Source organism: Notothenia rossii, assembly GCF_949606895.1.
Source record: "Notothenia rossii genome assembly, chromosome: 7".
Taxonomy (NCBI): Eukaryota; Metazoa; Chordata; class Actinopteri; order Perciformes; family Nototheniidae; genus Notothenia; species Notothenia rossii.
The window spans coordinates 67,381,103-67,394,389 of record NC_136905.1 but is presented as its reverse complement, the minus strand read 5'-3'; the positions used below and the strand labels follow the sequence as shown (position 1 = coordinate 67,394,389).

General features: G+C 41.8%; 1 protein-coding gene across 1 annotated transcript in view; it reads right to left on the bottom strand.

The window, feature by feature from the left end:
- Positions 1-12,750, bottom strand: part of dnajc17 (DnaJ (Hsp40) homolog, subfamily C, member 17) — a 32,587-nt gene extending 19,837 nt beyond the window's left edge. The window contains exons 1-7 of the mRNA XM_079693776.1: positions 12,521-12,750; positions 5,207-5,276; positions 3,553-3,611; positions 3,372-3,459; positions 3,099-3,175; positions 2,317-2,425; positions 1,555-1,604 (exon numbers count right to left, since the gene is read on the bottom strand). Of these exons, the coding sequence (XP_079549902.1) occupies positions 1,555-1,604; positions 2,317-2,425; positions 3,099-3,175; positions 3,372-3,459; positions 3,553-3,611; positions 5,207-5,276; positions 12,521-12,601 (534 nt within the window). The 5' untranslated portion in view covers positions 12,602-12,750. The remainder of the gene's footprint in view (positions 1-1,554; positions 1,605-2,316; positions 2,426-3,098; positions 3,176-3,371; positions 3,460-3,552; positions 3,612-5,206; positions 5,277-12,520) is intronic.
- Positions 12,751-13,287: the final 537 nt, after the last annotated feature.

Below are 13,287 nucleotides of genomic sequence, written 5' to 3'. Positions count from 1 at the left end.
AAGAGGTGCATGATAATGTGTAATCATTACAGCTCAATTGATTGGACTCAGCTGATGAAAAAGACAAAGTCTGCCAGGTAGGCTTGGCTGTGATGACACACCAATTACAATAACTAGGAGAACACACACATTGTTAGACTCTTGGAACATCTCTCTGGCACCACCTGTGAGACCTGCAGTCAATTTCCATTCATACCGAGCATGCCGGACAGATAAAATGGTGGAAATTAACACGCAAAGACTTGGACCAGAAAATACACGGTTCTTAACTATAGCGCCGCAGACTGAAGCACAACACCAGACACAATAATGGCTACGTAATCAAAAACAGCTCGCCCTAGGTACAAGGTTGTTGTATTTGAACTGTGGTTCACTTATTCGATTGTGCAACAATGTCTCTTTAGCTAAGTCTTGATTATATTTATACTGTGCTGTGTAAATGTTGATTTTGAAACTATGTTCTGCTACTCCAATGAACAGCCTTAACAAAAGACAATGAGATCATCCATCAAATTGTTTTATTAGTTAAGAGTCCTTTCACTTAACACTGAAATCAGTTCCCATACAGAGATATTGTGTAACGTCTCGTATAACGAGTGTAACTGTTTGAAATGGGATATAAATGGCAAGCACTAGGTGTTGATTCAGCTCCAGCATTCTGCTCACTGTCAGAGAAGCATGATTTCTGGGAATGACCCTGTCTAAGTAGACTTTTTAACCAACAATTAGTCAGTCTCCAGAACCAACTGATAACCCCTTTACTCATTGATCTTTGAATAAGAGGTTTACGTTTGGGAATGATCGGATATCTGCGGTTTAAACCCCAACATAACACTAACTGATTACTTCAAATGTAAACAAATATACAGATAGGAGATTAAAGTGAAACCAAATGGCTGTTTCTCAAATAACTATCATAGGGACAAACGTTTTTGGGGATTCGCTTTAATTAAGTAATGAATAACAATCATTTGGTTGACCATCAATTGTCTAACAGAGTCAGATGTGTTTTTGATCTATAAATCCTGTTTAATCTTTAAGGATCAGTATTATATTGTATCAGAAAATGTAAGTCTTATTTTTGATCATCAACATAAGAAGAGCCAACATTCTCTGAGATATGTTGATGCAGTAGTGTTCCCATGTTCTTGAATGTGACCCGTGATGTAGTCCCTCATACTGCTGATGTTTGTTTTTCTAACTGTATACACAATGTTAGCCATCTAGTGCAGCAGTGTATTCCCTATCAAATTTGAAAACCAGATTTAATGTCTAAACACATTAGCTAACGTCCCCAGAGTGTCCGTTAATATGCCGGGCTAGGCAGTTTCCAGGAGGAAATATAATAAGCCCTCTCTTGGCATCGTTACAGGCCTCCGGACGACTTTAGGCGCTCAGTGCTAAGACAGCGTATGTGGTCTCCAAATAATGAATTACAAATGTCAATGGTTTTATCAAAAATCTTTTCCGTTTTAATATGTTAGTCTCCAAGAAGCGCAAACCTCGTCCTGACCTCTCTTCCCCGGACTTAAAGCCCATTGTTGAAAAACGTACCTTCAATTTGGGGGTCACATTGGTTTTGGAACATCTCACCACTCCTGAGACTGAAAAAAAACATAAGGGTCAAAGGGATGAGACAGTTAAGTGAAAATACAAGGAAACAATTGTTTTGACTTAGATGTGGAAACTGACTGTCCTATGGGAAATGTATGTCTCTTAGTGCAGTCTAATAATCCACTGAGTGCCTCTCGAGATGGTCCAGGCAGAGCACTTATTCAGCGGAGGGCTGGGAGGCCTGCCTGCGTGCAAATAGAGGAGAGTCAAAAGACGTGCTGACTATGCATGAGTAATTGTCCAGCCACAAAAAGAGCTCTACGTCTAGGGCCAAGAATCAGTCATTCCCTTAAATACCCACACTTCTATTCGTCTTATTTTACAAGCTTTTTTTCATGTCTCACTGAAGCTTAAAGCAAAAACCAAGAGGCATAAAGTTGGATGGACAAACATTGTGTGTGCGTGATGTTTGGCATTCTTTTATCACAATGCTATATTGTCTTACTGCCAAAAAACGTAGACATCTTGACAATGTAAAACATCCATTCAAATATATATATATAGATTTTTATGTGTATAATATTTGGAGAACCACCGGGAAGCTGGTGACCGCTAAGGTTGGATTGAGAGTATTATGGTTCATTCAGGCTAGTCTTCACTGGATCAAACTGGATTCATCCAGGGGAAAAAACAGGACTGCACTGAACTGTTTTGGATTACCTGGACTGACTGGACTAGGTTAAATCTTGGAGGTAGACATACTTGTGTAGCTTCCTGTCTGCTGTGTTTCTCTTTCTCTCTGGATCTGCTCTCTGATAAGCCTCTGTTCCTCCTCGAGCTGCCTGGATCCCTCCTCTCTCAAACGGGCTATCTGGTAGAAACAGACACAAACCATACCATAATAAGAACAGACATACAGCTTTGGAATGACAGTCAGTTAGCTCTTTCATTAATCACTTGTTTATAAGCTATCACCATAGATTGATTATATAAAAGGTCACCCCCTGTCCGTCTATCTCATTCTAAGACACCATTTCTGCTCATTTGAGATTTCCAGTACGGTGTGCAGACCTTATTTCTTCAGTTAAAGCAAAGAAGTCTTGAGATAAGAAAATGGAACAGTGCCACCTACTGGTTACCTCTTCCCCCAACATGGAAAGTGGCGACATATTTACATGCATTAACACATTGAGCACACGCCATGACTCACCTAGGAGGCACGCACACCATTTTTATTTATTATTGGCTTCCCGAACAAAGTGTATCAAGTCATGCAATATCACCTAATGGGTTTACTGATAATTATGATATGGCAGCAAAAAAAAAGCCTCTCAGATAAAGCCTTTGTTCCTGACCCAAGTCTTTGGAGGATATTAACTCAATCTGAAGGGAGTATTTGACGAAAAACAGAATAGAAAGCACCTGGGAGGAGTGCTTCAGAGTTCCCTGGATGAACTGGATAGCTTTTTCCCATTACAACGATAAGGACTGAAGTGTATTGATATTTGGTTCATCTCTCATATGGTTTCTCTTCATTCTCTTACCTCTTCTTCAAGTGTTCTAGTGTTGAAGGCCTCATCCTGAGTCTGAGCTTCTGCTTGTTGCTCTCTGGACTCCAAGTCTGTCAAAGCAAAAATACAAACACACTCAAGTATCTTTTTACAACAAGCAAAAGAGACAAAACTGTGCAGCTTCTTGTTGAATTTCATCCTTGACAACCATGCAGCTTACCCAGCACTTTAAAATATAGTATCCCCTGTTAGAAAATAAGTAAATCATGAGCCTTAAGATGACGCGGGATATGGAAAGGGACTTACCGAGTTTTATTTTCTTCCTCTTATCATCTAGCTTCCTGTGTCTTTCTTCTGCTTGTTTCTTGGCAGCGCAGATCTTGTCATAGGCAGCCTGAAAACAGTGTTAGACACCAGGATGAAATCAAGTCTCTGTGTGAGTGTGAATCAGCATTGATGACGAGGTGAGAGGCATCCGCCGTATTACCTTGGCAGGAGCATCAGTTAGCACCTCGAGAGCCTGGGACAACTGGTGGAAGAGATCCACTGGAAAAAAGTGGAAAAGTAAAAACATAAACATTCTGCTACTGGATGAACGTAGAAAGAAAAAAAGGTTTTAGTATATTTTCACAGGAACCAAAGTTTCGAACATGGAATAAGCAAATAAATGTAAATAAATTACACTAAGATATAACATTTGTTAATTAGATCACTTTGCACCTAAAACAAAAAGGGATAAAAAATAAGGTGGTTTGACATATAGAAAGTTGCTTATACCAAAGGAGGCTTAATGTGCTCAACATTGCATCATAAAGCTGAAGCTGGGACAAAGGCCTGAGAAAAAAAAGAGACATTTTTATGCTTTAAAAAAGGTGCCGTGTGCCTCACGAAACCAGTTTCCTCCGATGAGACGGACGTGCATTCCCACACAAATCCTAGGCCTCTCCATCTATCTTCCATTAGAGCACCTCGAGGGGCCACTGCTGCAATCACCACTACCACGCAACACTCCACCTCCCCCAGTTGTCATCCAACACACACACACACAGAGAAATATACACAGAGAGACCACAATCCCACTCTCCATCATACAACCGCCACACTGCTGCACAATACTGGCCGGGCTTAATCATTCTCTGATGGGAGGCCTAACGGGCCGATACTGTTACTCCCTCTGGGGAGCGGCAGTGCACACTAACAGGAGGCTCTGGAGATCAGGCTGCCAGGAGAGGCGCTCGGGTTACCTACACGCATATAATGGCCTGGAAAGAAATCCAACTGGGGGAGACTTGCCATGCCCACTAGGCAGCTAGAGTGTCACAACATGGAGGGTTGAGGAAAGTGAAGAAATAGTATGGGGTTGTCTTCAGTCTGAGGAATCATGACCCCTAAGTCACCTCTTACATGCATACAAGCTTCCCCCTGACGAGCAGCAAATCCAGAGTCTTGCCTCTTTTTCGTGCGATAGAGACCGAGTTTGTCATGAGCGGGTTCAAGCGCTGAGGCCCTCCAAACCACTTCTTTTACATTTCTGGGAAACCGACCCCCTGCTTTTGTATTATCCCTCTCAACCCCCCAAACCACACCAATTTCCCAGTTTTTTTCTTCCTCCTGACATAATCAGGAATTGTCTGAACCATCCAGCAACCGCATAAGCCTCACTTGAAAACATGCCTCGTGATCAGTCTTTTGTCCAAGGTTTCCTTTTTTTCCCCCCTTCCTCCCGACTAAGAGCTACGCTGAGATTTCCTGGTCTAATTGTAGACATGCTGGTTGGCGACAGGCGTGCAGAAGGACTTGAGCCAAAGAGGGATGGAGTGTGGAAACGCTGGTGGTGATGGTTGGGCTGCCGGTGTTTGGCTGGTCCCGTCTGGCTAGAAAGCCGGCGGGAGAGACAGGCGCTGGTTAGACGTCCCACAGAGAGCTGTGGCTAGGCCGTCTGGCAGGGTATGACTTGATGAGAGCATGGTGGCCAGTCGGTCAGGCTGATTAACCCTATTCTTTAGAAAACAATGCAGAAATGGCATAAGCTTCTAATAGCTCTTGTTCCAGTTGAATAGGGTGACTGACAGAGAGATGAGCCTCAGAATTGGGAGAAGGTGAAAAGAAACACGCGTCAACACAATGACTACCGCACTCACCTGCTTTTGGGTTGTCTGGGTTCTTGTCTGGATGGCATGTCAAGGCTTTCTGTCGATAAGCTTTCTTGATCTAGGTGAAAAACAGAAGAAGCCCTAGAGTTATGAAGAGTGGAAAATGTTGATTAGGACACAAAGAGAAAGAATCATCCACTTAAGCACAGATTTTGGCCATGTGAAAGTTACATTCTTACTCTCAGTACCAATTATCTTCATCCTGTCGTCCTTGCCCCAGAAAACCAAAGTCTGAATTAAAAAGAAATGATGGCCCCATTGAAATAATGGCACAAGTGGTAACAGTCTGATATGAAAGCACTGGGGATTGGAATGTGGTCCGCGTTCAAATAAAAATCTGCGATAGTATTGTTTGAATCAAATCAACACCTGAGCTGATCCTCTGCTTCGTGTCCTTCTGACATGTTGCTAATAGAATCTAACCACCTCAGCACACAATGTCAATTACTTGGACAAGAATTCCAAACTGTTCCCAGGCACATTGCCAGCGTGCAAGATAAATGTGGCCTTAAGTTGCAGCCTAGTATTAGACCATCTTTATTCAAACGTTACAATAACATACACAAACAGAGTGCCATTGTCTATAACAAATCTGAGAAAGCTGCCATTAATATCTTAGGCAGGTAGCCAAAACTTTTGGGGGGTTCGGAGAACCAAAGTGGAAAAACTAAACAATACTTCAGAGTATTGTAATGTCATATGAGGTTTTAGTTATAGCTGATTTTTTAACCCTGGGTCACTGCTTGGAATTTTAACCATTCATTGGTCCTTCTAGGGACACGTTAATGACAAGGTGGTTTTCATTAGATTACTGCTCCTCTGGAGACAGAAGGGAAGCAGGGAAACTTTCCGTGGAGACCAGAGGGGGCTGTAGAGCGTGGCGCTGAAGCTTTCAAAACCTCAAAAACACACGCTCGCATGTATGCATTGCATGCTAAGAACTTGGCACATATAGCCCCCCTATATCCAAACTCAGACACGAGCACACATACTGACATTCATTTCTCACCAGTTTTAATCAGCCATGCCAACGTTCTGCACGTTTTCAAACACCCCCCTTTGAGCAAATCAATCTCCCGCCAGCATTCTACGGGCCACAGAACTTGGGAGCTACTTTCTTCGTGTCTGGGAAACGTTTGCATTGGACGCCTTGTCCTCTGGCATACGTAATGTTTCCCTGAGTGTTGTTTTGCACAATTTTATCTTAAGAGTGAACGCCAAAACATACAGACTTAACTTAACTTAACTTAACAGGGGGGAAAACAAAACTGTGAGGGAACCGAACAGAATGGTGTAATCCATCAGTGTCCAAGCATTCTTCAACAGCAACTCCAATGAGTCTCCATGACAGTCAATTAAGGAATATTACACCCACACCGCATGCCAATTTTCCAAAGTACAAGAGGTAAGACTGTACTTGATCACAAGAAGGCAACAAGCCCCCGGTGAACCCTTCTGAGTTTACCAGGGGCTTGTTGCAGGAAATTAGAACTTAAACCTAAGTTCAAACGTAACATCATTCATCCCTATACAGGTGAATGATGGTGTTCATTTATGGAACCAAGATTAAGTAAAAAGGCAATAATAGGTCATTAAAGCCATTGCATCCTGAGCAATGGCTAGGTGGGGAGAACAGTTGGAGAACTCCATTCCTTATACGGCCCAATCAGTTCTTTGAGAATGAAAGTCTGCTTCACAAAAAGACTATACAATTGTAGGTCTTTGACTAAAATTGTGTTTTCTGCCCTTGCTCAAAGCAGTTATTGGTTTCCATTCATTTCAAATCTATTTCATCTTATTGAATTGCTTATTATTCCATAAAACTTGCTTGAGTTGTGCAGTCCATCACAGTGCAGTGTAAGTGTATATTGATACAAAAAGGCCACAGTTCCTTACCTCACAACCAAAATATAAATTTGGCAAAACCTGCAACCTAATGCAAACTTCTATGCATTACACAGGTAAGCAAGTTTAGAAAGGGTAGAACCAATGTTTGGCGTAAAATAGTAGAAAGATACATTCATATTTCCAAAACAGAGCAACACAGTTTGCAGCTGTGAAGTTAAGTTGATGATCTGATTTGAGATAAAAGGAGCATAAATATCACTGCTATGTTCCTCTAAGAGCTCCTCATAACGTGTCCTCCTCATGTCACACTTTCATCTACTTCTCATGTAATTTATCACCTCCAGCCAGCTGACAAGAAAAACACATCTCCGCTGAAAGCTGAGCAGATGTTTGACATTGTCGGGACAAAATTCTGGTTGGCTGAGCTGTTTGACAAGTAAATACTGTCATCGATTTGTTGAAGAGCGGCGATGTATCGTGTCATCACCTTTGTCTCACTGAGTTCACTTACAGACGTAGTTAACACACATACTTCTCTAAACTGCAGCTAATTATCCTACCGCCTTTTCTCCCCATCTCTTCCTCTTCCCTTTTTCTTTTTCACTTTGTCTAGCATCCTCCAAGATATCTTGTCTCTACTGTGCCTCCAGAGCAGTTTTGTTAAATAATACATGATTACTCCCATCAATGCTGTCACACGCAAGCCTTAATTGATGCTGGAAGACCCTGAAGCCGTTTGGTCCTACTAAATATAAGCCAAAGCGGGCCAACTTTTGAAGAATCTAGCACATGTGCGGATAAGAGCTCTCAGATCGAGTGGCATCCTCCTGCAGGACTAATGCAGTCAATTACTGTCGCAATTATCTGTGTGCATTTCACCATGACCTTTTAGATGTTGGCTCCTAAATCAATTATGAGTGAGACTGTGTGAAAAGAAACCCAGAAGAACTTCTGGCCCGAAACCAACTGCTGTCCCATGTACTTTTTGCTGTGTCTTCATTTGCTTTTTTTAAATTATTCTAGGCTGTCACATGCTCAGTTTCCTTGTCTTAAGCACAAGACAAACTAAATGACAAACAATCTCAACTATTTCACACGATTCAGTTAGCAAAAAGAGGAACCAAGAAATCACAGAAAGACTCCTATTGTGCAGCAGCAGTCAAACAGTAGCCCCAATGGTTAGTGCCGACGAAAAACAGACTGTGTGTGCCTCCCTGATCCCTGACTGCCACAGCAACTGCAGGCCCACATCTTGTCCTCATTACACCAGGTTTTGGTGGCAATTACAGTTGACAAACTGGTCCTAGAGCAGCCTCGTCACAACCCTGGTGGGGCCCCTAGCCCGTGAGGCCTGATCTGCCATGGGCCCATCCTCCTTAATTACAACGCTCTGTATTTATGGGACATTATCAGCTGGAGGAAAATAATAAAAAGGCACAACAGGAAAAAGTAAAGAAGAGGAGCAATGAGAGGGGCACAGAGGGCATGGCCACACAGGAAAGAAGAACTAAAAGTAAGAATAAAAAACTGATTTCATGAAGAGAAACAGAAAACACTGTAATTAACTTTCTAAGTGCATAAGCGCTTGAAACTGACCAAACCTCTAGGGATCCAATAACGATCTGGCCAATACTCACTCTCTGCCGATCGATCGGTGCTCTCTAAAAATGCCGATCGTGAGACCCGATCGAATTACGTAATATTATGACGTAAAATACACGACACTTTTCTCTGTGCGCGGCAAAACAAGCTCGCCAAAATGGCTTCACCAGTCTGGCAGTATTTTAAGGTGTCCGCCAATGACAATAAAATAGTGGTAGGCTATGCAACGTGTGTGAAGCAGAAATCCTGCAGCTCCACCCGCTGTGACGGACCGGTGAGCGGAGCAAAACGCAGTTATGCAGCGTCCACACGGCGGCGTCCGTTGAAGCTTGCCAGCGGGCATGTCTGAAACTCGACCAACAACCACATGAATCTCCCGCCCCGGACACACAAGCACGCAGTTTGATGGCTAGAGCTTGTATTGGCATATGATTAGATTGGCTGGCGCTTCCGTCGAAGCTTCAAAAGTTGAACATTGCTCAACTTTTGAAGCGAGCAACGGCGGAAGCGTCAGCCTATCAAATCATATGCCAGTACAAGCTCTAGCCAATCAAACCGCGTGCTTGTGTGTCCGGGGTGTGAGATTTATGTGATTGGTTGTTGGTCGAGCTTCAGGCACACCCGCCGGCAAGCTTCATGTCACGCCGCCGACCCGCTGTGTGGACGCTGCGTCAAGCTTGTGGGAGCAAAGCGTAGCTTTGCTTGCGTTGCTCGCTTCAAAAGTAGAGCAATGTTCTACTTTTGAAGCTTCGACGGAAGCGTCAGCCAATCAAATCATATGCCAGTACAAGCTCTAGCCAATCAAACCGCGTGCTTGTGTGTCCGGGGCGAGAGATTCATGTGACGGATTGTTGGTCGAGCGTCAGACACGCAGCTTCAACGCACGCCGCCGTGTGTAAGCTCCGTTAGACACAACACGCTATTTGATCTACCTCTGGAACAAGCTAAACTAGTTATAAATATATTTATTCTTCACTGTCGGGTCAGTCATTACTGGATCAGTCAGCTGCATGAGACGATACTGACAGGCTGTCAGGAGAGAGGGAGAGAGGAAAAGAGAGCGCTTCCACTCATTTCTCCTGTGTACCCAAAGTTAATGTAAACTTGAATAATGTACTTCATTTGAATGTAATAATTATGTTGGTTGTTGTTTGTGGACGCGCCAGTGAATGAGCCCCATTAACTGAGATCCCAATAGGCCCCGCCCACTCGATCGGATCGGCCGCCCGATACTGATTCCGGCGATCGGCCCCAAAATTGGCAATCGGAGCATCCCTTCCTCTAGTCGAACTGAGACTGATTTTTTCAGTATGATAGTGTTTTAACGTTTGAGGGAACAGTAGAAGGTGCATTTTACAAAATAATGTTGATTAATGATTTCAAGCTAATTGTGATTGATAACACATCAGTTGTTCAGGTTTTTGTTCATAATGTCAGTCATTTTACAAAATAATGTTGATTAATGATTTCAAGCTAATTGTGATTGATAACACATCAGTTGTTCAGGTTTTTGTTCATAATGTCAAGGGGTTTGATATGTGATATATTTACTTTATGTGAATAACAGACGCAGCAATGCATTGAACATAATACACCTGGGCGATGCTGCCTGATATTGAACGACCAGAAAACCGGATGACCACCAATTGCATTAATTTTGATGTGTCCTGCCGGTGCACCTTAAAATGCAATAATAATTATAATCTATTTGCCCTGAGTTTGACAAAGCAGAAACTAACAGAAGAATCTCATTATTGGGAGAAATTAGTTTACAATGCGCAATTACAATGTATTGTGTAATGCAATCACTTTTTCTGTGGTGCTTTGTCTGGAAGTAAATCATTCAGGCATCTAGTCACAGTCTTCAACACAACAGGTACACAACAATTTGACTAGCTGAATAAACCATGGGACATTTTGTGTGGTTTTGCCTGTTGACATTGTCTCAACACAGGCAATCTGTGGTAGGTAAATCACACTTGGGCAATTATTAGCAAAGCCCCGCTGATATGCAAGATCATAACTCTTTAAATGGAGGCTAGTCTCAGTCTTCCTCAGCACTACAAGGATTACGCAAACCCAAGTCATTCATAGTCACTAAATCTTAGACTTTTGACAGGCCAGTTTCCGCAGCATTTATCAGCCAGCCAAGCTTAGAAGAAAAAAGGTCAACAGCAGAACAAAATAGAGATGCTAAATAGAACCAGGAGGAGAAGCAGAACGCAAATCCCCTTACGTCAAGGCCATGTTTTACAAGATGTGGCTAAGCCCACACACACACAGGCTCTCGGATGAGCTCCGTCACATGTCTGTGATAAACAACATGCCTGATAATAGCGTTGAAGAAGCGCGGTAAACGGCTGAGATAAGTAGCCCATCTGATGACATCTGCCTTCACACACTTGATTGATTTTTGACCACCACCCCACACACACACACACACACACACACACACACACACACACACACACACACACACACACACACACACACACACACACACACACACACACACACACACACACACACACACACACACACACACACACACACACACACACACACACACACACACACACACACACACACACACACACACACACACACACACACACACACACACACACACACACACACACACACACACACACACACACACCATCTTTATGTATTTTAGAATCTCAGTCCTACCCAAGCCACAATCGTTAACTTCCTCTACAAAAATCCTGTGGACTTAAAAATCTGTTAAAATTGTCACTTCCTGCCTCCATTTTGCCACAATTTTAATTTTCCTTTGGGCTTGTGGATTTAAGATACTGAATACTGTGAGAGAAAGAAAGTCTTAGGGTAAAAGCAGGTTTTAGTCATTTAGAAGAGTTAAATCTAAATCCATGCATGCACAAAATGTAATTCAGGCAAAATGTGGTTTGTAGTGTGCAAGTAATCAACATATCTAGCCTGTGAACTAAGATTTTCATTGTCATAACTACACTGTAGCTATGACTAATAAAAGCCTTGAACCTTGTCTTATAAATGCTTCCTGTAGTATTACAACATGTTACTAGGCCTCATCAGATGTAATTCATTAGTTGAGCTTTAAATTAAGAATAAATTAAGTAGTCAGACCCAAAATAACTAATGGAATCTCATGTCCATATTATTTGTAAATGTTCCAAACTAACACAATTCGTTTATTATTCGATGTGTCATTGAGATGATAAACTCATAGGAAGTCTCCCTAATCTGTGCAATGTTGTAGTTGACTTTTATTTATTGAATTTGATATTTCAAAAACCAAACTATTAAACAGTGAAAATAGCTTGTAGATGAACACAATTTCCCAAATAGTTGCAGCCCTAGAATGTAAATCCACCTCTCATTCAAAATGCACCTCATGCGGTTGTTTTATTACATTTCGATACCAAATAATACTGTTGTAACGTCGCTACCAAGTGGCCTTTACGAGTATGACACTTCTGCGATTCAAGTCTTTTGCTACTTGAGGTCTCATTTAACCTACAATTTCAGTCCTCGCTTCACTTACCTGGTGTTTCACTTTAAAGAAGAAAATACTATTTTATGTTACGTTAGTACACATGCATGGGAAATATAACCACAGACCCACAGTTACAAGCTGCATGGTAACTAGAAGCTAAAATAGCCTTCTGAAGTGAAATGCAGCACACGTACAGTCTGTTCTTGTGCAAGTACAAACGCGTTTTACATGTAATGTTAGCCAACACTCGGATAAACGTTCTACCGAAAGGACATCCTCCAGACTGGTATGCATCTGATCTAAAGTAACGTATGTCTATCTAGCTAATTAGCTTAACAGCTAGCTTACATACATACCTCTTTTGGTGTAGCAGTGATGTCAATTCCGAGTAAACCATAAAGGTCCATCTTTAGGATATCCTTAGCCATTTTCGACATTTTCCCAAATAAAAAAACAGTATCAACACAGAAAAATAAGATATTTTAACACAATGCTAACGTTTGGCTAATTCAGGGGTTTGTTGTTGTCCTCGTTCCCGGCAGCGTGCGGTTGACGTCTTTAACCTTTCAACTGGGATGTGCACTGCATCCTGGGAATTGTAGTTTTTGCTCTGCTGTGCTCTGTTCTGCATTGCTGTTGATATTTTGTGCATTTTTACCCTAGAATTTACATTGAAAAATAGGTTGTATAAGTCCTAACCTTTTTGACTTGTGTTGTATTTGTTTTGGCTGCTAACAAGTGATAAAATAGGCAGGTATTACTTTCAATTTATTCCAGGTGTTTAATGTTTTTACACTAGCCTTGTCTATTTGTTTCACTTCTGTCATTAAAGATCCAATCAGCATTTTTTTTATCATAATAGCTACATTTTTGCTTTATTTATGGCCCTAATTAAGTGTATCAATTTGTGGAACTGCATTGTGTTTCTCAACCACTCTATGTTTTATGTCAACACATTCTATACAACCCTATTGACTTTTGAGGTTTGGAGTAAAAACTAAACTAAATTATGTATTGGCTGTTTTCTTTCACATAAACACAGGTACATAAGTGTATGCATGTTAAATAAGTGGACTAAATAAATGTTATTTATGAATAAAACATGCTCAGTTGCACTCCACCC